The sequence below is a fragment of the Thyridium curvatum genome (assembly GCF_004353045.1).
Source record: "Thyridium curvatum strain D216 chromosome Unknown NODE_22_length_467593_cov_81.276643, whole genome shotgun sequence".
Taxonomy (NCBI): Eukaryota; Fungi; Ascomycota; class Sordariomycetes; order Thyridiales; family Thyridiaceae; genus Thyridium; species Thyridium curvatum.
In genome coordinates this window covers 315,275-340,390 of record NW_022156777.1, presented here as the reverse complement: position 1 = coordinate 340,390, position 25,116 = coordinate 315,275, and the positions used below count along the sequence as shown (strand labels likewise).

The following is a 25,116-nucleotide window of genomic DNA, read 5'->3' as shown; positions in this document are numbered from 1 at the left end:
ACGGCCGGGGTGGTGGATTGAAGGATGGGGTGAAACGGGCGCTTTTCGCCCATGTCTTTGAAGTACTTTCTTACGTTAGGTACGGAGTAGGTAGCGAAAGATGTTAGGCATGGGGTGGTCTGGTGAGAAGAGAGTTTTGGGGTAGCCAAAACAGTCGACACGTCTCGTCATTCGGCACCAACACCCAAGAGGTGATGCTCATGATGATTGCCCCTTTTCTGCTCCTTGCGTTGCAGCGAGATGGCTCACCAGCGTCGTATCCACGGTCGGCCAAGAAGCTCGTCGTTCCCAGGCATGGTGGCATAATCTCATTCATTCGCCAATAGCTCCCACATGACGGTCTGCGGCTGTCAGCAAAGGCTTCTACGCATGTCTCGGGTAAATGGAAATGCCTAAATGGTAATTGCAAGAGTCGGTAGGTACACACAGGTTGGCGGATGCAGCCAGACGCTCCATGCGGGGGAGAGAGATCGAGAGGGGTGCGTCTGTAGAAGAAGGTGAGGTACCTAGCTGCCTCCCGGCTCCTGGCTTCATAGGGATTTGAGCATGAGTGGAGAAGCACTGTCGACATGGGGTATTCATTCTTTTTGCAGGAAGCAGTCTGGCACGTCTGGTTATGACATCGCGCGTTTGCCCAGAACCAGCAGTGGGAAAGAATGTTAACTAGACATTCATAATGCAAGAGGTATATCGGCGGATGCAGTGTAGGCCGGTAGGTGCTCACTCATAGCATTTCTCTCCCGTCCCATTTGTCGGGGTTTTTCGAAAACTTACAGGTACAAGCAGGTGTCCCAACATCCTTCGTTGCCTCGTGGCGGCCACGGACTGGCAATTCCTCAAGGAGGGTGCATGCTGCTCACCGGGATGTCTTATTGGCCGCGACAGCTTCCAAGTGTTGGATGCCAGGGGGTTGAGGGAGGGTTGCATCGTCAAGAACAAGCCTGATGAACGAGAAAACAGTCTCACGCATCGCAGGACGGAACCCCAGACCCCTCGAACTCTATTGGAGGAAACCCCAACGCGTCCTGCTGGTTCCTTGTGACGGGCTGCCGTCAATATATCGTAAAGGCTGATAAAGCACAAGGCATGTGCGTGAGAGCTTCTGTAGTCCCGGACCCGCTAGGGGCCCAAGGCGAGATTCTCTGGTTAATATATCTCGTTTAGCAACGCGGACCCTGATTAGATGGTTGCTGGTACAGCATGCAGGTCATCCATCTACGTGGAGTGAGCAGCCCAGCGAGGTGTTGCAGTTGCGACTGACGGAACTCTAAGGGTCCGTTTTCTTATTGATACTTGACTTCGTTAAACAGTCGATCTTTTGCCCAAATGGACGCTTCTTGCCTGCCTGTCAGCATCGTTTGGAATCGCCGTTGCAGTGGTTTCACGCCGCTGCTTTGGGATGCTTCAAACAGTATGAACTGTCTCCCGGTGCTAGCAAGCAAGGGTGGGCAATCTTTTGCTGTTCCCAGGGGAGTCCATGGTCATCACCAAACTGCATGTGAACCCCAATCCTACTCCGTAGCCTGTTGTCCATTCCAAGCAAGCTTCTCCACATATGCACATAAGGGGGTCTTTGTTTGCATGCCAAGTCATCGAAAGTGGCGTAAATGCCAGCATATTTCTTTTTTCTGCCTTCCCCAAACGTATTAGCAACATATACCTGGGCGGAACTCGATCCCCTAGTGCTAGTACGATCCTCTTCGAGAGAGGAGTTAAAAAAAAAAAAAAAAAACCAACGTCCGCCTCTCTCTAGGCAGGCCACGGAGAGAGACAAGCCTTGGTATGACGCTGCACTAAGTCGTAGCAGGATGCGGCACAGTACAATAGCTTCTGTTCACCAGGTGCTCAACCGATGAGATGAGCGAGCCTGCCGAGGCCTGAGAGTGCGGGAGCAGACCCCCGCCACAGTGGAGGAACCCCAAACTTCCGTTGCGCCGGGGCCACTGCGCCAGGGGCGGATCACACGGCGGCTCAAGGTGAACTTGCTCCACTGCCATTCGGTGGCCGCTTTAGGACTGATGTCAGTGGGTTCCTCTTCCTTGCTGTTGAGGCGAGATATTGTGGGATCCGGCGAGCTGGGATGGTTGTTGACCTCGCCGAGGTGTCCGACCAGACTGCCGGAGCCAAGAGACGAGGTAATGGCTGCTTTCATTAGAGATTCTCTTGCGTGGTGGCCAAAAGGGTGCCTCATCGCGGCTGTGATGTACTTGCAAGGAACGACAGACCGGCGATCGTCAATAGCAAGTTCCATGTGCTGCTGCCAACAGTTGGCGCTTCTTCAAGGCCCTCAAACGCCCTGAAGAAGGCCGACGTCGATATCCCTTCAGTTGTCTGGCCTTAATTATCAAATCAGCCCTAAGAACGTTCGCTTCTCAATCCCGTGGCCTTGGCAAGTGGCTGTCTCCCATCAGCCGCAATTCCCAACACCAGCAGCACGCTTACAGCAAAGTTCTTTTGCTTGTGTACTGGGGCAGGAAATGGCCTGAGCTTGGCCGCCAAGCGTGAAGCCGGCAAACGAGCACGGCAGATTTCTCTTGTGCACTAAGCGCATTCTAGAACAAAAAGCACCTCCATGGGAATTCCAGTGGCTGTTTCTAGTGCCTACAGTGGATTCGTCTAAGCACATTGCTCTGTACCTAGCTCGCTGACAGGCTAGGTAGCATGCTAGGTACCTAGTCCATCATGTGCTTCTGTTTGTCGTTTGTCGTCGATGTTGCGTACAAGTAGTAGCAGGCCAAGAAGACTCTCGTCTGGTACCGACTCTTCCGCACCGGTGGCCCAGACGACCAAGCCCAAGACCTTGATGCTCACAGACTCTTGTCAACCACTGAGGTTGAGGCCAAGCCGGGCGAGAGGGCTCGGCGAAGTGAAACGCTCTTACTGGCTTTGGCTGCTTCTGAAGGCCAAGGCAAGAAAGTCCGGCAGTGGGAAACAAACAATGGGCGCTAATAGGTGCTGACCACGCTACTTTGATCGTCATGCGATGTCTGGATGATTGTGTGCCAAGCGCGCTCCACAACGGGAATTACTTCTGCTCTCGCACACACCCCTGTGCTGCTGGGCAAAACAAAGGGGGAAAACGCGTGCGCCCAGCCCCTAAAGTCTGTTGAGAAGCAGGGAACGCACTGCCAGCCAAGAGCAGACAACCGATTTGACATCCTCGGACGGTCGTGAGGATGACGGCGCTCAGGCTCTTGGCGTGTCGTAAAGCGCCAGCGGTCACTAAGTCGTTCTGTTGCCATGTGGCTTTCCTGGCCGAGTCACCCGCCCTGCAGCCGCCACGGCCGCACAGGCGGGACAACTCGAAGAACACCTGTACCGCAGACGTACGTACAGCACTTTATTTAGTGAGGCAAAGAGGCATGTCGAGGTCTCTGCCCAGGGTGGAGAAGCCGAGGAGCTCAGTGGCGGTCGGCCAGGCAAGGGCCCGGCGGAGTGTGGACAGGAACACCGCGCCTGCAATGACCAACCCATCCGCGGCGCTGCGATCGACTCGCCGGTGATGGACAGAAATGCCCACCCGTGTAGCGGGGTCGGGAATGGTGTTCGTGACAACAGAGTTACAGTAGCGATGGAGACACCAAAGACGGAGCAGAAGAAGATCGCCATTCCTGTCGGCGATAGCAGCAGAGGGAGAGCAGTCGACGAAACAAATGCATTTGATTCGTCACATCTGGAAAGCGGCAGGTCACGATTCCCAATAGCTCGGAAGCTTGAGCCAATCTGCGAGCGGCGTACCCCAGATTTTGAAGACTGTCAGCGCTGCCAGTGACGTCTAGTGCGGTGATGATCAACGCCTCGAACTGTGGTGCTCATCTCTGCCTGCTGAGTCGCATCCCAGCGGCTCCGGCTCTCGCGGCGACCAGCATCCCAAAGCAGCCAAGTCAAGTAAGCCAACCAGTCATTGAACGATCGTTCTAGGTAGTCATTTCGAGATGGATGACTTCATAGCTCGCGCTGGGCCGAGACAGCTCCAATAGGGGAATTTGGAATGACCCAAACTTCACTCATTGTGGCACGAAACGAGCTGGTGCAGCGACATTGCGACTCTTCAGCCCCCTCATCATGCGGCTTGACACTTCACGGGGTCTCGAGAACCACAAACTGGTATGATCAGTACGGAGTAGATTAGAGATGTCGCAGCTGTACCGGGCACCCCCCCTCCCCCCGGAGCTACCCCAGAGTGCCCAGCTCGCCCAGAAAAGGCCAAAAGCGACCAACAGCAAGGGTCAATGGCTCTGCACCGGCTTTGTCTCTTCAACGGGGATCCCGTGGTAGCATCTCGGCCTGGGCATCCGGGGATAAGGAGATTGGCTTGCCGGCGGATCAGGCCCCAGGCGTCTTCACCCCCAGGAAAAGAAAGAGTGGGTTGGATTGAGATTCTTTTGTGCGGGATCGTTCGATGAGGCGTTCGGCGGCCGACATGGGGGGAATCTGGCCTCGCTGGGCAGGCTGTGCGATGGTGCGACAGCTGATATGATGGGAAGAGAAAGCCCTGAATCGTGGGTGTCAAGAGTGCGCCACCATGTCCACCATCTCGCAACAGGGTCCTAGAGCCCTGGCCCTCGGGCGGATTAACGGATGGAGGGTAACTAGGTACCAGAGCAGCATCTCTGCGTGGTGTGTTCCAGATCTGGCAATGTGTGTGTGTGCTAGCATTGCTACCACAGCGGCCTTGAAATGGATTTGCATCACCGCTTGGCTGGCGGGCCAAGGTGCCAGCCAAGCGGTAGCAGCAGCAGAACGGGACTGGCACTGGCACTGGCACTGGCACTGGCACCAGAGTGACTCGCCCGGTACTTGATTCATGATGATCAGCGTGGCACGCAATTAGGGCGCTTGTCACTCGTCATTGGTAGCTTCGTATCTCCTCACTCTCTGCCGCCAACTCCCTGGCTGGTCTCTTTGTGTGTCGTCTGTTTCCGGATGGCTGGCTGCACTGGCTGATGAACTGAATCGCCTGCTGTTTCTGAACAGCGTTCAACCAGTAGTTACCTACCTCAGGTAAGGTATATTTCATTTCCCCCCTCGCTTCCGGGACCATCGCCCGGCCGCTTTGGGTATGTACTTGTAGCTAAGGTACAGGTATTTTTATTGTTGGTGATTTTAGCGATTTTAACCTTTTTTCCCTTCCCATGGGGCCCATAATTTAGCAGCCCACTTTTGCGGCGCTTCTTCTGCCATTCTCTGTTTCGGTCTCCCACTCTCCTCCCATCCATGTCTGTCTCCCTCCTCCTCATTGCTCCTCCGCTCGATGCTCTGTGTGTCGGGGGTGGTCGGGGGTGCGTGGATCAATCCCGCTTCTCTTGTACAAGTACCAGCCTGGTACCATCTCCAGGTCTTGGCTTCGATAGCAGCCTGCTATTATATCCTCTGCATGGGGACGGTGCTGCGTGTGGACGGTGACAGAGAATTTGACAATTGACAACCCTGCGTGTGTGTGAGAGAGAGTCTAGAGATGAGAGGTGTAGCTCCAAAGGTTAAGCAGAGCTCCCACCCCGTCATCTGTCTGCATCATGCATCCACTCGCTCCATGTCGCTCGCTCTTCGCGACGCCAACCCGCACGCCGCGCCCGCAAGCTCCGGCTGGCTTTCCCCGTTTTTATTTTTTGGTCACTGTTCGACGGGTCCCCCATCCCAGTGGATGATTGTTCGTACCAGCCAGTGAACGTGTGTGTGTGCGTGTGTGTGTGTCTGTTGTAGGTGGTGGTGAATGATGGGCCCATCATTCCCTCTTAGTCTCGAAGCTCCGGGAATACGGAGTACTTGAATGACCAAGCTCTTACTCGCCCATTGTCCCTCCTCTCCTCGCTCTTCTCTCCCGTCCACGAATCCTCCAATCCGCGCCAATTCAACGTGAATACTTCCCTGTTGCACACACACACACACACACACACACGTTCTCTGAACAATACCCCAGAGGCAGCAGGTGCCCGCAGCTTCTCTCCGCAGTAAAACTCGGCCCACGGTACGTGAGACCACCCTGGTCGTGAACATTCTGTCCCCAGGTGAATGCCACCCACCCACACGGGGACCTGGTCTGAACCCCAATCCCCGTCACTTAAAAAGCTGCCTTCCACACGTCCATCCCCATCCCATCTCCATATCCTTGCATTTAGCATACTCCCCCCCAGTGCTACCCTCCTTTTTCCAATTTCTCCATCCATCCTTACCCCGTGTGTGTGTGTGGAAAGATCACCCCCGTTTCCACCTATATCAAGCCTCAAACCTCCCACCCTCCTCCACCACCTCGAGCTCTTCTGTCTCCTCCTCTCTTGTTTCCCACAGACACACTCTCCTACCGGCGAATCCCTTGAACACATCGTCGTCAAAGATAGTATCTGACGCCGACCATCAACGGGGATATAGGACCAGCAGACGACTTTCTCGACCACCCTCGCCCGTACAGCACATCTTCGAGCTCGAGGACATCCCTCTCTCGTCAGCAGCAGACATGGCCACCCACGAGACCACGCCGCCGGTGGAGAAGGACGACGTTGCCCACACCACCGGCCACACCGCCACGGGACCCAACGGCGCCCAGGCCGCCGCCCGCTACGACTACGGCGGCAACCCGCTGTTCCACGCCCACGCCGGCAACGAGGGCCGCCTGCCCGCCTTCGGTGGTGAGTTCCAGCCCGGCCTGTACCGGCCCACCGAGCACCGCAAGTTCGCCAATCCGGCGCCCCTGGGCCTGTCCGCTTTCGCCCTGACCACCTTTGTCCTGTCTTGCGTCAACCTCGGCGCCCGCGGCGTCTCCACCCCCAACATCGCCGTCCCCCTGGCTTTCGGCTATGGCGGTCTCGTCCAACTCCTGGCCGGCATGTGGTAAGTTTGCTTCCCGTAAAGAGTTTTGGTTGGTCCCAGCCGGCTCTGTTCCTCTCCGTTTTTTTTTTCCGGCGCAAAGTCGCCTTCGGGCGAGCGTCAATGGAAGGCTCTGTTATGTCGGGCGCGCGAGTCATCCGCGATGCGCCGTGGCGGAGAGAAGAGCTGGTGTGGAGCCCGCGATGCAAGACGCACAGCAATGCTCACTGTTTGTTCCCTAGGGAAATGGCCGTCGGCAACACCTTCGGTGCCACTGCGCTCTCCTCGTACGGAGGCTTCTGGATCGCGTACGGCATCCTCCTCACCCCCAACTGGGGCCTGCACGATGTCTACGTGAAGGCTGGCGGCACCTCGGACCCGAACCAGTGGAACTCGGTACTCGGCTTCTTCCTGACCGGCTGGTTCATCTTCACCACGATCCTGCTTCTTTGCACCCTCCGGTCGACCGTCATGTTCTTCATGCTCTTCTTCACGCTCGACCTGGCCTTCCTCATGCTCGCCTGCAGCGACTACGCTGCCAACAACGGCGCGGCCTCGTCCAGCAAGACGCTGCAGAAGGCCGGCGGCGGCTTTGGCATGCTGGCCGCCTTCCTCGCGTGGTACAACGCCTTTGCCGGTATTGCCGATACTAGGTCAGTAGTCAACAATGTTTGCCATGTTTTGGGAAGAATCCCCTCCGCTGACTGACACTTCCTCCCACAGCAACTCCTTCTTCATCATCCCCGTCTTCCACTTCCCATGGTCCGACAAGGGCCGCGAGGCCAGAGTCAAGACCGAGCGCGAGACTGCCTAAGCTGCTTCCCCTCGTTGCTGCATCGTGGTTTCGTCGAAGCGATTTGGTCCTCCTTTGCTGTGTCTTTGTCGCTGGCGTCCTCGTCGATTTGGCACCCCATTCGCCCGTCTCTTTTGACTTTGAGCCCATGACATACCACTCTGTTCGGTGTTGCGCTCGGCACCTTGTTCAGACCTTTTGTTCTAGACACAGGAGGTCGACGCACACCTGCACTATACCAAATGATACCTTGATCGGGGTGTGTTAGTCTGTGGATATCTGGTTTGCCGCACTGGGGGATCAAGAGTTTCACCTCTAGTCTCTCGGCTCGGCTCTTCTTTTTACTTTCGTCGATATGACTCTCGTTTTTCGACAACGACAAACTGGGATACAAAAAAAATATCATTACTTACACCGGTGTGTGCAATGCAAAACGTGTGGTGCACGGTATGGGGTCATTGAGGTTGATATCGGCCTCTTAACTTTTGCGTCGTAAACCACCATAATAGTGTCTAATTCAAATGTCCCGTTCGGGACAGCCTGTGATTCGTGCCCCTGGGCCGTGTAGTGTTTCGTTCTGCTGCTCTTGTGCTGCGTTGCGTCGCGTGCAAGGCGAGATTGTCGTGGCTGGGCTGCGCGAACCCTGCGTTTGTGCTGCTCTCGGTGCCGCAGGTGCAACTGAAGCTACGTGACAGTCATGTCAGACAGACTTTTGGCGGTGACTGCGCCTGTACATCCGTCGATCGACCGACCGACTTGCCGTTCGACATGACGAGCCTTGAAATGATGCCGAGACAAGCTGTGGACAGGTTGAAGCGTGCTGGACTTTTGCTGGACTTTTGCGTGTGTATCCAGATTCGTGGATGAGCGGTGTCTTGAGGAGATGAGGGATGAGGCGGAAGCAACCCCCTCAGCGATTTGTCGCTCGTCCGTCCTCCTGGAGATGTTGCACTGATTCCCGGTCAGCACCCGTTCTCTGGATGCTGGGTGCGACTCTGAGCGCCCACGTAATGGCTTGCGCATGGCTTTTGGAAAGGAGCAAACTGAGGTAGTTGGCAAACCAAGCAAATACGGGGGATTGGTTATGTTATGGGAGCCGTCGCCGGGACTAGTGCCGCCTCCTGAAATCAATTCCGGGTGTTGACTTCCGGGACCTCGGGTGTAGTATTATGGGGCTTGAAAGGATTTCCTTACCTTTGTGCCCATAGCCATTGATCTATTCCAGACCAGATCAACAGGAGTCCGGCTTCCGCTTGGTGATCAATGGTTTTTTTTTGTCTTGTCGCCATGGCAATTTGTGAGAAAAGAAGCAAGGTTGAGGACGAGGACGGAATTGTTGGGCGTGGGCTGAAGGTCAACGGGGACAGGCAGCCATGGCTTGCTGTACTCAAATACCTAGCGGCGGTTTTGTGGCTGTTTGCCAAGCTCTGGGGAAAAGGTGGGACTGGACGAGAGCAATGCCCGTGCTCGCCAGCCCTTGCCTCAAGTGAGTTTGGAAAAGAAAAGTAACCTGCCGGACTGATGTACCTACCTCTTTATGTAATGCCAGTTAAGAATTGCAACTGTAGCAAGTCACCTCCAATGGTATTGATGGTCTGGCAAAGAGCTACCTGGGTTAATCTAAAAGCTGCCATGAATTTCACAGTTAAGTCAACAATGCATGATAATGTATGCAATCATCTTCTTATTCATTTCACCTAGAGAACGATACCGAGACATCATTCTCTTCCCCTTCTCATCAAAACCATCAGGAAAATTCTCACTAGGGAAAAGTCAACCTGCTCCTGCACTGCTTCTACCCACGGTTAGGAGGACAATGTGTCCATGTTTAAGACACTGTGATGCTTCCCAGTAACCAAAAACATCATAGATTGACTGACTAGCCGCTCTTTCAGAAAATATCAAATAGTAACTTTTGTCTTTGATAATGTTGACCTGGTCAAGTACATGGCTGCTACCTGACGAGGATCTTGGACCCGGGCTTGTTGAAACAGCAAGGGCAACGGCTAATCCCAAGCAACTCAACTTGTCCGCCTCACAATTTGCTCACTAGGGGTTTGCTGTTGTATTTGATGTGAACAGACAATTCTTTTTGTCGCATGTGAATGAATGAATGATATGCGGATGATGCTTTCACAACTCCAGTTGCCAAACAGAGGCCAGGGGTTGGGCAAAGAAAACCCCTCGTACGCGGATATTGCTTGCTTAACCCATGAGTTTATCCCGATGGAACCCTCACAGATCACCTTAGGCTTTCTATAGAGTCTTGGAATTCAAATTCCTAAATGATATGTTGAAGGCGAAGACGGTGTCAAAGGATTAGTAAACTGTCAAGTCGGCCACTGGAGATCGCAGGAGTATGATATGGTTTCATTGGGAGACTTGAGGTTCAGCGAAAGGATAGAGCTAGTCATTGATATTCTTTAAGACTAAACTCCATGACACTCTTGCACAACATGAGCACGATCTATTCCACTCTCCCAAGATGCAACTCATCATTGTACTTACTCTTTAATTAACTTCGCCTAGGACTGGAACGAAGTTCTTTCAGCAGGCCTCATTGTCAGCACATTTCCTTTACTCGTGCAAATCATGCGACAACATATTGGCAAGGCAAGGCATGTCCAGGGCCCTTTCATTCATTGCCGCAATACAAGTTGGCATCAGAGCAGTTTGGCACAACATCGTTTTGTTGCTTTCAGTCTCGGTCTCACTTCGTTTAATCAATCCCAAACAGGCATACCATTTTCATCTGAAACCAACATCAGTGCCCAGTTCCATAGCATGGCTGGATCCGTGTAATCTCTATCCAAAAGGGGACGAGACTCATCGATGTATCAGCTGACAACAATTGCCTCGTAATAAAACCCGTAGCCATAACTGGGGCTGCCTAACTGTTGTTGACACCAGATGCCCGTTGTGGCATCGGCTGACGAATACGTGTGGGGCCAATCTCGCATACAGACCGATGTGTTGAAACGCCGAACTCCGTGATTTCTGTTCAATTGTGTCTCCGTCCGTTCTGCAAAAGAAAAGAGGTAGACTAGTACTAGGAAAGCCAACATTTCAAGATCTGAAGCCTTCACGAATTCCATATGTCTCCTGCAGAGATCACAATTCGTGGCCCGGACGGCGAGTCCGTCACAGCATTATTTGGCGAGGCAACTCCGGAGCAGCTGATTCCGTGCGCGGAGCTCGTGTTCTCCGCCTGGGGAAAAGGCATCGACCGGGAGAAGTTCCTCGAGTACGAGAGACTATTCGCGACCCAGCCACTCACCCGCGATGGAGGTCTACGCCAGTGGTGCGTGTATCGCGCTGACAAGCCCGCCAAGGTCTTTGCTACGTGCAAGACGATACGCCGGCCGGTTTTGGTCCGGGAGAAGCAGCCAATCCGGGGCTACAAGACCACAGAGGAGAAAGCATACTGTGTGGCTGCTGTCGTAAGCGACGGCGCGTACCGTCGGCAGGGTATTGCAGCGTTCATGATGGAACAGTTGGCCAAGTGGCTGGATGGGCCCGGTGAAGCCGTCGCAAGTGTGCTCTACTCGGCTGTCGGAGAGGTGAGTTCGGATTCTTGTCGTTCCTGAGGGCCCTGCTGACTAGGCGCACAGTACTATGCTAAGATGGGCTGGCAACTCGCAAATGCTCGCAAGGAAACCAAGACCATACTGCAGGTGAAGAAGGGGCTCCCATGGGAGCAGCTCGACCTGATGACCGCGTGGGAGGTACACAACGATTGCGTGTCGGACCTCTCTACGCGAGACGTCAAATCTGTACGGGAAGAATTCGACCAGCTCGACCTCGCACATGGCGAGACGGCCATCTGCGTGCTGCCCACCCCCGAAATCCTCGGGCTGCAGCACGCCAAAGCCGAGTACATCGGCACCTGGGCCGCCGGGGTCCCTCCAGAAGTCAAAGGCGCCAAGTGCAACCCACTGGGTACCTGGGTCTACTGGCATCACAGTTTCCTCAAGCGGAGGCTCCTTATCCAGAGGGTAAGGCTCCCGTTGGATAGATACGACCAAGGGAGCACCATCTCGGGATTGACAGCCCTGATCAAGTCTGCGATCAACGAGGCCGCACGATGGCAGCTCGAGACGGTCGAGATATGGAGCGCGCCACCAGAGATGCAGCGGGCGATTGAGATCCTGCACAACGAGCTCGGTATCGAGTTTACGACCCAGGAGCGGCCCACGGCAGATCTCGTGTCGGTGAGGTGGAAGGACGATGCGGCTAAGAAGACGATGGTCTACGCAAACGAGTACTACGCGTATAATTAATACAGGACCTAGTCTGAGGAGCTCTTCTAATTAATTCGCACAATGATCTTTACCAAGCTATTGACCTTTACCTGGCACCACTAGTTCTGCCAAGTATATTGGCGCTTTGCTGCCAACATAAATCATTGCTCTGACGATTCGCTGTTGAGATGAATTGCAGCTGGTCTATGCTTGGCAGAGTCATGACCATGTGGCGTGAACATATCAAAGGCATGACCATGTTAGAGCCGTGAACATGCCAGAGCGTGAACAGGCCAGAGCGTGAACATGCCAGAGGCGTGAACTTGTCAGTCCTATGAACTTGCCAGAGCGTGAACATGTCAGCCGTGATCCGCCACGGACAATTATTCATAATGTATGTCTCCAATGTTTCCTCTGCAAAGACATCTTACTCTCAATATAAGACAGCGACCTGAGGTTTTAAGTATGGCGTATCGTGCCGTGTTTCCTTGCTACTAAGCGCACAAGTCTTTTTCAAGTTTCAACCTCTGCAAACCATCAGCAAGAAAGATTTAGCTCCTACGAGAACCTGGATCAGACCAGTCTGGGACATGATGCCCGCCCCCGATTCTTCCCGCGACCCGGGGACCTTAGCGATCATCGAGCAACGTCATGACAACCGTTCTGATGGCAACAAGGACGACAAAAGCGCATTGTGCGGCGGCAAGCGTTGCGCAATGTGCTCATATCTGTGCCTTGCGTCTTATGGCATTTGCGCGAAGTGTTTTGGTCACAGATGCACACCGTGTCATGGAAAAGACATCGTACACAAGAACGCTTAGTAGACCACCGGATCAATTGAGCGAGAGGACACTCTACTCCTTTTATGAGCGGTCTGGTTACAGTGATGGCAACAAACAATAGCCATGACTCCAGGAACCAGGGAGGGAATTATTGTCTGTGCCGTGGCCAGAGTATATTATGACGGGGTACTTTGGAAGCAGGAACATATTTCGTTACATACTGCTTAATTGACTTCTTTTTGCTTGGCCTCCCGTGGTGTGCATGCGTGTGTGGGCTGGCCGCGCTTGAAGCCATGCAGAGACTCCCTCACCGCAAAGTTCACCCTTGACCTTTTCTCTCGTCAACTTGACACAATCAAATACTCTCTCATCATTACTAGTATCGTGATATGGATTGAACCTATTCTTCTTGACTTGCTGTGCTTATCAATAATAGGGAATAGTCTGAGCACTCCTGGCACTCTAGTCATGGGTCCAGATCTTGAAGCTCCCTATGACCGCCGTTATGCTCCCGTCGTCACGAATGGCTCCTATTGAGACAGAGAACAGAAATCTTTAGCGTCGATACCGTTTGCCGGTAGACAGTGTCAGAAATGTCGGTATGGGTTGCTGAACTAAGAATAGAGGAGAGAGTCTGGGAAGGCTCAAGCCCTTCCCGCTGAGTACAACCCTTCCCCAGCCTCCTGATTATTCGGCTTGAGCTTCAGAATCAATAGACAGGAGCAAGTTCCAAGATTATCCCCGAGCATCGTCTACCGTTCGATCCTGGCGGCGAGAGCATTGATGCTCATACAAACGGTTGGAATCATCATTTCCAGGCCGGGCATGCTGTTCAGCAGGGCTCGATGTTACCAGAACGGCTCGCTGGCCCAATTTCTGCTTCGATGGGCTCTAGGACTTTCAACTGCAGTATCCAGGCTGAGATACGGTGATGTGGTAGCTTAGATCGGCCAACACAACTTGCACCGTTTCTTCGATAGGAATGGCCATAGCTGACTGAGGGACAGGGTCGATGGGTTCGAAAAGTTATCACTAGCAAGACGATGAATTGCTTCACACGACCAAACCATCTAGCGTTACTCGGGCCGGTTGTTTGCCTGCAATGCGTCTCGGAACCAGCAGGGCATATTTTCCCGAATAGCATAGCTGGAATTACCAGATGGAGGACTATTGGGCCAGCTCTCACGTAACCTCTTGGGTGAATGACATACTATGCGGACGCAGCAGTCTCAGGGCCTCTTTGTCGAAGTCAAGGCATGGAGCCTTATTATTAGCCGTATTGTGGAGAAAGTGTTGAAGGCGTGTGACATGCTTGGAATGGTCACGTATAATTCATATCTCATCGGGACCAACTAATTTCCCCGCTCGACTGGATGAAGTGCTGATCGTAGATATATCAAGCATGTCCAAACACTAAAGACACGCAGACTGCCCGACCCAAAATGTGTTTTTGAGACTCAGCGGTTGGCTTGATTCTTGGGTTCTTTACCTGAGTTGCTGGCCCATAAGCTCGAAAATATCTTCCCATATCTTGTCCGGGGACCCTGGATACAGCGTCATCGTGTGCACCCACTCAGAGAGCAAATCGAAGAAACCCCAATAGCTCCTCGAGTCCCCAAGAAGTCGCCCAGCCCAAGCCATCACGCATATGACGTCGGATGGGACCCGCGGATTCCAGATTCGAGGGAGTGATAGGCGATAGCAGGGGTGTCGCAATGGCCGGGCCCCTGCATTCAAAAGCATCTGTATCATCTCGATCCTTCGATGAAAACCGCCGCTGAAGCCAACCCAAAAGTCGTTGGACATATACGATACATCTTCCTTGCCCATGTTCGCAAAAGAGTACCCAAGAACCGCGTTCTCAAGCAGAGTCCGCCTCTGCCGGCTTCTTTCGAGCAGGCTGCGGTCATTTTCAATCTTGTGCTTGACAAAGGGAACGACACCATATTGGGCCATGACGCCGACAAAGCAGTCTTGCGCGTCCGTCTTGTAATTGTGCACGGTGAGGCTCCGGGTGAGGGACCAGTGATTTGAAACGTACGTGTCTCTGACGTATCTGGTCTCGGTGAGACCAAACTTGTACCTGCCGGTGGCGTTCATTGCATCAATCTCCTTGTCAATGAGGCGCCGCAGTTCTTCCAGCACCCGGATTAGAACCGGTGTAATCAGAGGCGAATCGGCAACTTTGGATGCGAACAAAAAGCAGGGGACTGTCTTCTCCCACATAAAGTAATCGCGATTGTCTGTATAGATGTCTCTCGGTTCGTGATATGGGACTTGCAGGGCGAGCTGTTTCATCCAGGCTTGTAGCAGTAAAAGATTCTCATCGAACAAGGGTGGTCTATGAGTCGTCATCTTCTGCCATATGTCGGGATTGAACAGCCATTCTCGGGCGCTGCGGTGATGGTAGTCGATCAAACCTTTGGCCGACATTTCCAAGATACCCCTTGTAGAGCTGCTGAGGCGTCTCGCCACGATCATGAACAAGGCATCTCGGGTCCTTTGCTCCTCAAATTCAGCAGGTACATCCTCGCCCTCGGTCGTCCACAAGATGGCTGCATGCAGAGGCACAAAAGAAGCAGCTTTGATGAAGAGATAGCGTGCTGCTCTCTCGGCGTCTTCTTGCTCTAGACTGCTGTAGATACGACTGTAGAGCTGCATGAGGTCGCCCGGGAGGTCGTCCACGATGGCTTGGAGATCGGCCAAGGATTTCCCTTTGGCCATAGCGGATTGAAGTTGCTGGAGAACTAGAAAAACCCACAGAAAGACACCTTCGGCTCTCGAGAGAATCTGCTGGCGAAGTCCTTCTGCGACAAGGGGGGAAGCCTGGCGCCGCTCGAGAAAGCCCTCGCTCGACTCCAACGTGCCGTCAGTGTAGATGACAATATCGTTCGTCGTCAGGCTCTGCATAGAGAGTGACGGATATTTCACAAACGCGTCGGAGAATGCTGTCCACGGCCGGCTTCCCATGCAGAGCTTGATCTTGTATTTCTCGGTCGTGTTCTTGACCCAGGTAATGAGTGTTCTAGGGTCGCCATTGAACTCGTCAAGGCCGTCGATGAATAGCACCAGCTTGAACAAACCGCCGCTCAGGGCTGCCAAGGCCGAGAAGACCTCCTCCAGCTCCGTCCAGTCCCAGGGTGGAGGCTTGACGGTTTGACCCCGGAACGCATGGTGCACTGCCCAGCGCCGAGGGGCGACCGCGGGAATCATTTCAGGTCTATCGCTCAAGGCCTGGTAGAGTAGTGTCCGTAGCAGACCTTCGTGCGACTTTTGAAGATCATCCAGACCCGCATTCCAGAAGAAGAAATGGGTCACGAGCAGAGGCGCTTCCCCTGCCCATGACTTCAGTACCTCGTATGTATGTTTGTGATGTGTGATGAACTTCATCAGCGTTGATTTGCCTGACCCAGGCTTGCCAGTGATCCAGTAAGGGTCGGTACTGACACTCCCGAGCCAACCCTCGAAGCCAGTTCCAGCCCTCTCGTGGTAGATCCACTCAAAAGTCGAGACATATGCTGATGGGATGGCTTCCTCTCTAGACTGGATGGAAGAGAAGTAAAGGCTGGACAGAATCTGGTCTTGGACCTGCTTGTCGAGCTCGTTTGTAATGTGCATTTCGGCCATGATAGCGTCTCCACGTCCCTTCTGCCAATCTGCCTTCCATAGATCGTCGAAAACCGTTCCGCGATTCCTGTTACCATCAAGGCCCGTGGCACTTGTCAACCCGACCATCTTCTCATGGATTTGGTCGATCTTGTCCTCCTGGCGAGCGAAGGCCGCGAAGATATCTCGGCTCTGATGCCGGAGGTGCTTTTCTCGCCTGCGTGATTCCGCGTCAATGTCCTCCCTGTGGTACATGTTAGTGCCAGGAAAGTGGCTCAATGATGAAGGTATCACTTACCTGGCTGCCATAAGCTGGATCATGATCATCTCGGACTGGATCTGGCTGAGTCGATGGTATAGGGTGTCGATCTTGGCCTGGGACCAGGCGAGCTTGAAGGCTGCGGCGATGCTACTAAGAGTGCGGTGCAGGTTCGACCCGCCGCTGGCTTGGAGCCCTCTGAGGACCACCAGGTAGTCCTCCTTGATCCGCACACATTCGCGGCAGATGTCGACTAACAAGGGATACGATACACCCCTTGGATCAGCGCCCGCGAGCGATGCCGAGATTTTCTCTCCATAGTCCGCGAGCCGAGAAATCACCTGAGACAGGCGCTGCATCTGCGGCGAGGTTCCGCCCGGTGACTTGTGCACGGCACAGGCGTCGGCGATCAGGGTCCGAGAGAAATCCACAAACGTCACAACTGAGCCGGCCACCTGAAGAGCAGTGACGGGATCCATGACTACGCATGTCTTGGTGGGAAAGGACAAGGTGTTTGGCAGAAGCGAGACCCGAACACACCATGGGCTGGCTGGTATTTGACCGCGGCAATGCACGTGGTGTGTGACGTTTCTGTAGGCTCGTCGTGCTTCACAAAGTCGCCGTCCACCATGACCAGGCAGAGATGTGGGCTTGGTCAATATGGACAGGCACAGCCCTCCGTGCAACAGTACTGTAATACTCCCTGAGAAGGTATCACGGCCGGAATGCTCAGCAGGACATCTTCGCTCATGGAGTGGGCCAATCCCGGAATTCTGCCAGTATAGGTTTGCCCATCACTGTGCCTTGGCTCCCCTTGTTTGCACGCATATACATGCACAGGTAAGCCGGGCCTTTAGAGTATGCAGAAAGTTGTGTGTTCGGGGTCCCTCGGTAGAACTGTTGAAGATTTTGCTGGCCTCGTCGAATCGTCGAATCGCCGGCCCAGAGAGCCTAATCATCACACAGATGCATCGACCAAAGCTACAAGTTGAGTTCGCCGGTTCCTCGATAACTACGCCTATGTACAACCTCATCGAGGTGAAGTACCAGCTAGCCCCGAAGATAGATGCCAGGTTGTGATGAGAGGAGAGAACAGATTCAGATTTGTAAATCATCGCCGAACCAGTATGCCAATGCCAGACAAAGGAAAGACAAAACAAGACGAAAAGGGCAGGCCATTTGCAAGAGACCTGATGAAAACAAAGATCAGCAAGGAAACAAGACTTGATGCTATGGGTATCGCAGCCCGCCACACTTCCCCATCGCTTCCGCACCCTCGAGTCTCTTCAGCCTTCCGATTTGCGAATCAGTGAGTCTGAGGGACGGACTCTCTGGGCCCATTCGCTAGGGAATTGTTAGCAATCGGCAATGCCATGTAGAGGTATGAAACGAGGAAGACTCACGTCCAGCTGCCATCGTAGACCTTCCTCTGGTCGGGGCTGCCGTAGTCGGCCTCGTTCAGCGCCGTCTCGACCACGGCGGCGGTGACGCCAGAGCCGCAGCTGGCGATGACGGGTTTGGCCGGGTCGACGCCCTTCTTCTCAAAGTAGGCCTTGAGCTGGTCGGCGGGGAGGAAGGTCTTGGTGGTGGGGTCGAGCACCTCGTTGAAGGGGATGTTGATGGAGCCGGGCATGTGGCCCGAGGAGAGCTCCTTGCGGGGCTCGGGGTCCTTGCCGGTGAAGCGGCCCGGGGACCGGGCATCGAGCACCTGGACGCCCTCGGCACCCTCCTTGTTGTAGTCGAGGGCGACCTCGCGGACCTCTTCGTAGGTGGCGACCTTGTCGGCGTCGAGCTCGGGGATGGGGTAAGGGTGGCACTCGACATCGTAGAGCTCGCCGCTCTCGGTGGGCAGGCCCTGGTCGACCCAGAGCCTAAAGTTGTTGAGGACGTGGACGTTGGGGTGGCCAAAGACGCGCAGGGTCCAGCCGACGCGGGGCGCGGAGAAGATGCCGAGCTCCTTGGTGTCGTAGACGACGACGGTATCCTCCTTGCGGATGCCCATCTCGGACATGGCGGCGGCAAAGTCCTTGGCGCTGGGCAGCATGTGCGGGTAGGGGCTGCGGCGGTCCGAGATCTTGTCGACGTCGAAGAAGCGGGCCTTGGGGATGCGCTCCTTGCGGAAGACCTCGATGCCGGTGCGCTTCTCCGGGTCGTTGGGCATGAACCAGGCGGCGCAGAGGGGGATGACGCGGGGGTCGGGCGAGATAGTCGAGGGCGGGTTCTTCTTGAGCGCCTCGCTGAGCTCCTTGGGGGTGACGAGGTAGGAGGAGAAGGAGCGCGCCGCCATGGGGAGGACGAGGGCGGACCGGGCGGATCGGAAGAGAGGTTTGGACGAAGAGGACAGTGAGGGGCGAGCCAGTCGCGATATGGCGGCAATTGCGACCATTGTGTGAGTATGTGGGTAGAGCAAAGGTCGTCGTCGACCCAGCTGCTCGTATCTTGGGATTTGCCGTGTGTGAGTCGGAGGCGGAGGTGGTAGTGGCCGTGGGCTGGAGAGTTGGAGACCTGCAGAGCTGCAGAGCTGCTGGAGAGACCCACAGGCGAAGAGACAAGACAGGTGATCCAGCTGCGATGTCGGGTCACTGTACGGAGTAGTTAGTAGTTACTTGTCCAGCTCGATCTCCTAATGCCCGACCCAAGTCTTGCGGGACGCAAAGCTGGTCGTCAATCGCAGGCGAGGGCAATGACGAGCGCAGAGTGAAGGAAGACAAGACGTCAGTCGGATTGCCGCCAGAGAGAGAGAGACAGAGAAGAGTGTGCGGGGTTTAGACTTTTTGGCAATTGGCCGAGCGAGCTGGGGGGGGTTGGCTGCTTCTTTTTTTCACTGGTGATCTTTGGGCTGGATTAGTTAGCTACAGCCTGCAGTAACTACAGGTCGGTCTGCAAGCCGTTGCGCTTGGCGATGGGCGATAAGGGGATCCATAGAGCTGGAGCTTGGGCCACCGCAGCACATGCGCGCTACGAGGTACAGTTAGTTACGGAGTAACTAGTGGCTGTCGCTTGTGGGAGGGGCGCGCCACTGATAAGCTTGTGATGCCGGTGATGGGATGGATGGATCGTGAACTTGGGCGTGTCCATCCATCCTCAGCACACCCTCGCGGCGGGGTTTTCTTTGCATCACCATCTTTCGGACACAGGGGCATCTCACTTGCCCAGGGCGTCATCACTCATTCAACCAAGCAAAGGTCATTCTTGACCTCCCTCAGCCAACGCGTCTCGTCTCGTCAGGACGCGTATCATAGACTCTGCATCTCCATCGGCAGCAATGAAGGTCAAGATCAAGCAGTGGAACGCAGTCGCCACGTGGCGGTGGGATCTCCCAGAGGACGACGTCTGCGGTATCTGCCAGAATCACTTTGACGGCACTTGTCCGTCGTGCAAATTCCCCGGAGACGACTGCACCCTATGTGAGTCCCTGACTATGAAGCTGCTGGGACGAACCGCGACGGGATTGTTGACGCTAATCGGACCCCCAAGTATCTGGCAAATGCGGTCACAATTTCCACATGGTGCGTTGGGCCTTGCATTGATCTTAAAAGTCAGTTGGTTGCCTCGGGAATGTCTCATCTAACACATGACAGCACTGCATTCTCGAATGGATCAAGCAGGACTCGGCCAAGGGACAATGTCCCATGTGCAGACAGCGTACGTTGCTCGCCCGCCGCATATCCGTGTTGCTGTATATTGACCAGGCATGGATCGCAGCATTCGAGTGGCACGAACAGTCTGGGGCGACGACTTCCCCCCAGGCACACGATGTGACGTCTTGACGAGCTTCTAGTACTTTAGGAGATGGCATGATTATGAATGGCGTTGGCTCTTTAAGATCAAGGGTTTCGGGCTGCGTTTCTGATACCCTTGATACCCCCTTGATATGGGATGAATCTTTGTATGATATGGAATTCAACCCGGGTTACAATTCGATTTCTTCAACCGTGTGTCGGCCACCGTTTGGTCTATTCTAAGTGCTTGTGTAAATCAAGCTGCGAGTTCCTCAAACTGTCAGAAACAGAGAGCGCAATACCTTACCTAGTTAGGTACAAGCACCCCGTACAAGATTCGCGGCACCTGGAAAGAAGCGCTATCGGACTGGGACAGCTGCCTATCTTATCGCTGACCCCAACATGGATTGATCCATGGATGTTATTAGTTCCCCAACCGCTGCAAGGGCCGTCGATCATCATCGGCTCTCACAGACTACCTTGACTACCTACTTCCCGCGATCGGCATCAAGCCAAGATCTCGACCATCTCCATCACCGGACAAACAACTCAGGGCTGGCTCCCGAATCGCATTCCCCCCCAACACAGTAAGAGCAGACGGCCGGCCGCACGGAACGCTATGCCACCCCCGCTCCAAGGCGAGCGGTAACCCGGCGCAACACCATCATGATTCAGCCTGCTGCCTAGGTCGCTTACCCCAAACTACCTATACAACTACAGCCACCATCGTCGCGGCCAGCGTCTACCGGCACCAGACATCCCGACCAGCTCGTTTTCCTCCCGCGACACCACATCTCCATCGCCATGGCGGATCCGATCCCTGCCTCCCGCCGCCTCTCCACCGACGCCGCCTCCTCCCACCGGCCCGCATCCATCCGCTCCAACCTCTCCGCCACCGCAGCCACGAGCCCGCCCCAGATCCAAGAGCTGCCAGCGACGGCGTCAACATCACACCACCACCACCAACCACAAGAACAGCAGCACCACCCCCCGCCGTTCTCCGCCCTCTACACCCTCGTCACAGACGCGACCTCCCAGGCCGGCCGGCCCGGCGCCGCCCCGACGACGCACCACCCCCGCGTGCACTACGTCTTCTCCGACGACGACCCGGACGCCCTGAGCACGGCCCTGTCGGCGGCGTCCTCCCCACCCGCCGCGGCCGGCAAGCACCACCCCGTCCTGCTGGTCGACGTCGTGCCCGCCAACAACCACGCCGCTGACGCTCCCGCACCGCCCGCAGCAAACGACGCCGCGGCTTCCTACACCGTCGCCGGCGCCTGCAGCCTCTCGCCCGACTGGGCCGTCACCTCGGCCCGGATAAGCCGCATGGAAGAAGACGCCGGCGGCGGCACCGGTGGCCGGTCCGGGGGCGGGGGCGGGGGCGGCAGCAGCGGCGACGGCAACGGCACGCTCATGCTGCGGATCGAGGGCGTGGGCGTGGACGCCGTGCCGCCCTCGGCCGGCGGGAGAGCGGCCGCTGCCGCGTCGTCGACGGAGCTGGGCGGCTCGGGCGGGTCCGGGTCCGGGAGCAGCCAGCACCAGCCGCTGAGCGGGGCCGGGGAGGATTACTCCGTGCTGATCGAGGAGTTCGATAGGAGGCTGGCCGTGTTGAGGAGGGTCGTCGACGCTGGGGAGGACAGGAGAAAGGGCATGGAGGGCGGGGAAGAGGAGGCGGAGGAGGGGAAGGAAGAACACGAAGTGCAGGAGGAGCAGGAAAGGAGAGCGTCTGGCTAAGCTATCTAGGAGTTTATACCATTTAGACACAGGACACCAGAGGCAACATGAACAAGCCATAAGCCGCAATAGTCGAGTCGCGGCTCTCATCATGAACGTATTTCAGAGATTCGACAAATGAGAAACCAAGCTCTCTCGCCAAATTTACAATACTTTTGATGATGTAGCGAGATCTTCACTCTACTGAGATAGTCATGCATTCACCACTCACTCACAGTATTCAGTGGCACACTCGAGAGCTAATCTAGCAGATTATATTCCACGGTTCAGTCCCAACGCCTAGAATGCAGCTATTTAAAAAAAGGAAAACGCCTGCTGATCGAGTAGTAGTTGCCGGTGCTGCCTTCTTCCTCTCCTCTCCCAGACGTATATATCTGGGCCTGAGAGTCAGACAGCCACATCGGGCATGTGTACACAAAAGAAACAAAAGGACCAAAACGGAAACAGCCCGGGAAGCTGATATTTCCCAAATTTTAACTCCCGCGAAAGACCTGAAGAAGACAAGATACAAGCTGGATATGCCGGACCAAAGGAAACGCAAACAGTTACTGTTGATGATGTATGTCGTTGCCCGCCTCTAGTTGCTTCCGTCCCAGTCCTGGCCTGGCACGACGTACCGCTTCTCCTCGCCCGTCGACTCAATCGGCGGCTCGGGCTGAGGCTCGTGGAAGACGACGCCCGGCAGCACGTACCGCTTCTCGGCGCTGCTCTCCGACTTGGCCGCTGCCTGCTGCGGCTCCTCGGGCGTGTACGGCACGCCGACGCGGACGAAGCGCTTGCCGATGCGGACGCGGGCGGGGCCGCCGGCGAGCATGCCAAACTTGGTAGCGAGGTCGGCGTCGGCGGTGGCGGCGTTGATCTCGTCGTTGAGGGCGCCAGCGCCGGGGATGACGACGTTGTTCTGGGCGACGCTGAGCAGGGGAACGAGATCGCCGTCGAGTGCCACCGCGGAGCGCTTCTTGTTGTCCTTGTTGCCGCCGGGAGGGTTCTTGATGAGCATGTAGACGGTGATAATGACGGCAATGACGACAATAATGGCCACTAAGAGGTCAAGTTAGTAACCGAGACAGCATGAACAACCTTGACGCGCAACCCGAATGCTTACCGCAGATACCCAGGCACCACCACTTCTTCCTGCGCGTCTTCTTGGCCGTCTCGACGGCGACGGCGATCTCCTCGTTGCCCTTGTCGAGGTTCTCGACGACCTCCTCGCCCTTCTGCTCGATCTGCACAATGGCCACGTCCTGCTGCATGACGAGGGTGTCCATGTCCTGGAACAGCTGCGCGAGCTCGATCATCTGCTGCTCGATGCGCTGCAGCGCGGCGTGGCGGTCCTGGACGGCGTTGAGCACGGCGCGGGCCTGGCCCTGCCGGTTGCTCTGCATCATGGCCTGCTGGAAGACCTGGCCGCCGCCGGCGCCGTTGTCCTCGACGACGGCGCGGACTTCCTGCTCCGAGGCCTCGGGCTTCACGATGCGGTACTGGCGCGCCATCTGGTCCTGCGTCTTCTTGCGGAAGGCCGACTCGAGCTGCTGGTAGGACTGGATGGCGTTCTTGAGGCGGCGGTCGACGCGGCCGACCTGGGGCGCGTTCTTGGGCTGCCGCGCGTCGGCCTGCGACTTGACCTGGCGCACGCGCTCCGTCAGCTCACGGTAGAGGGCCATGGTCTCGGAGGACAGGGCGTCGAGCTGGCGGCTCGTGGCGGAGCCCGACGAGTCGGCCTCGCCGAGGGAGCGGTCCTGCAGCATGCGCAGCTGGTTGAGGTTCTGCTCGACCTTGTCGATGCCCTGGTCGATGCTGCGGCACTCGTTCAGGATGGCGTTGGGGTCGCCGTTGTTGGCGAAGGCGCCGGCGTTCTGGGCCAGCGAGGCCATCTCGACGTTGCCGGCTGTCGAGGGTCCGACCTGTCAGCATATCGCGTTCCCGTTTCTCGAGGGGCAGACGCGTCTACTCACATCCATACTCGTCGCGGCCCATAGCCGGTCCCTGGTTGTATCTGGGTGCACCGCCGCCGGGGCGAGGACCCTGACCAAAGGCAGCCTGGGGCGGCGCCCGGCCGCCTCCTCCTCCGCCATAGGACGGAGGGTCCCGCTGGTCAAAGGGGTTCTGTTGTCCGCCGTATCTGTGGCATATCAGTTAGATTTGTCGTCCCTCGCCGTGATCTCTCGTGGGCCGTGGGAACTGGAAAAGGACTAACCCGTACTGCGACATTGTTAGCTACTATTATTCGTGATGCTCAACACCACCGTCTGGACGTAAACACAGTAACGCCGAGGGAAAGGAAAAGGAGGATGCAGGTTGGAGGAGAATGCCACAGTGAGACAAAGAGGTCTGACTGAAAGGAGCAAGCCTCGTGGCAGAGAGGCTTGGTCTGGCAGTGGGTCCCGCGTTGAAACACAAAGAGAAGGGAAGTGAAACACTGACACTCATCTTGTCGAGGAGCGAGGAATGGACCTCGTGATGCTAGGGCGGGTAAACACGCCGAGAGAGGATATCGTCTGTGTATATTTCGCTGGTCGGCCGGTGTATCGTAGACAAAATTAGAGGCTATCGCGATGCTCGTGTGAGTAAGTGGTGTGTTTGTCGGAGTCTTGGGGGAGGGAGGTATGGGAAGAGTCGAAGAATGGGCGAAGATCAGGATGGGCTGGCTGGAGTGCTGGCTAAAGGGGGCAAGTCGAGAGAGCTGGTCTCCATCCACAAGCTGAGGCCGAATGCGTGTCAGGGGTATTTTTGACGGGTCCTGCATCCCATTCAAGATGGATGGGGGATCCATTTGGGAACTTGTTGCCAAATTAATCCCTGTCGGCTGTGCTGGAGGGTGGTGGCCCATTGGTCCCTGCGTGCGCTAAGCCGTCTCGCTCAGGTACCGGTCCCTCCCATCCACTGCCTTCAAAGTTCTCACCTTCCAGGGCTGGCAGGGAGTCCCTTTCCAAGGTTCTTCTTGAACCGATGAACCAGATGGATCTTCAACCCAATAGCACCAACAACTTTCCTTCCTAAGTACAAGTGCATACCGAGAGCTGGCCAGATATTGAGAGGCAGTGAAGCATCGAGGTCATCATCATCGCCGACAAACACTGGCAATCCCGGCGCCCCTGCCGACGCGGCTATTCAACCCTCCGTCATGCTCTGCGGTGATCTCCAGTCTTTGCCACCAGTGACCTGCTAGATGTCA

General features: G+C 55.6%; 7 protein-coding genes across 7 annotated transcripts; 4 read left to right on the top strand and 3 right to left on the bottom strand.

The window, feature by feature from the left end:
- Positions 1–6,454: 6,454 nt before the first annotated feature.
- On the top strand, positions 6,455–7,618 carry E0L32_004618 (uncharacterized protein; the record flags this gene model as incomplete). The annotated part of the gene is made up of 3 exons (XM_031139049.1): positions 6,455–6,828; positions 7,047–7,457; positions 7,528–7,618. 3 exons carry the CDS (start codon positions 6,455–6,457, stop codon positions 7,616–7,618), a joined length of 876 nt encoding a protein of 291 aa, XP_030997052.1.
- Positions 7,619–10,692: 3,074 nt separating this feature from the next.
- On the top strand, positions 10,693–11,877 carry E0L32_004617 (uncharacterized protein; the record flags this gene model as incomplete). Its single annotated transcript, XM_031139048.1, has 2 exons — positions 10,693–11,157; positions 11,209–11,877. The coding sequence occupies 2 exons, from the start codon at positions 10,693–10,695 to the stop codon at positions 11,875–11,877; spliced, it is 1,134 nt and encodes a 377-aa protein (XP_030997051.1).
- Positions 11,878–14,105: 2,228 nt separating this feature from the next.
- E0L32_004616 (uncharacterized protein) lies at positions 14,106–16,964 on the bottom strand (the record flags this gene model as incomplete). Its single annotated transcript, XM_031139046.1, has 2 exons — positions 14,106–16,470; positions 16,525–16,964. 2 exons carry the CDS (start codon positions 16,962–16,964, stop codon positions 14,106–14,108), a joined length of 2,805 nt encoding a protein of 934 aa, XP_030997050.1.
- An 807-nt stretch (positions 16,965–17,771) lies between these two features.
- E0L32_004615 (uncharacterized protein) lies at positions 17,772–18,871 on the bottom strand (the record flags this gene model as incomplete). Its single annotated transcript, XM_031139045.1, has 2 exons — positions 17,772–17,829; positions 17,889–18,871. The coding sequence occupies 2 exons, from the start codon at positions 18,869–18,871 to the stop codon at positions 17,772–17,774; spliced, it is 1,041 nt and encodes a 346-aa protein (XP_030997049.1).
- Positions 18,872–19,750: 879 nt separating this feature from the next.
- On the top strand, positions 19,751–20,266 carry E0L32_004614 (uncharacterized protein; the record flags this gene model as incomplete). Its single annotated transcript, XM_031139044.1, has 4 exons — positions 19,751–19,892; positions 19,963–19,994; positions 20,067–20,130; positions 20,178–20,266. The coding sequence occupies 4 exons, from the start codon at positions 19,751–19,753 to the stop codon at positions 20,264–20,266; spliced, it is 327 nt and encodes a 108-aa protein (XP_030997048.1).
- Positions 20,267–21,011: 745 nt separating this feature from the next.
- E0L32_004613 (uncharacterized protein) lies at positions 21,012–21,941 on the top strand (the record flags this gene model as incomplete). The annotated part of the gene is made up of 1 exon (XM_031139043.1): positions 21,012–21,941. The coding sequence occupies one exon, from the start codon at positions 21,012–21,014 to the stop codon at positions 21,939–21,941; it is 930 nt and encodes a 309-aa protein (XP_030997047.1).
- Positions 21,942–22,518: 577 nt separating this feature from the next.
- On the bottom strand, positions 22,519–24,152 carry E0L32_004612 (uncharacterized protein; the record flags this gene model as incomplete). The annotated part of the gene is made up of 4 exons (XM_031139042.1): positions 22,519–22,982; positions 23,047–23,829; positions 23,897–24,063; positions 24,139–24,152. The coding sequence occupies 4 exons, from the start codon at positions 24,150–24,152 to the stop codon at positions 22,519–22,521; spliced, it is 1,428 nt and encodes a 475-aa protein (XP_030997046.1).
- Between the last annotated feature and the right edge of the window lie 964 nt (positions 24,153–25,116).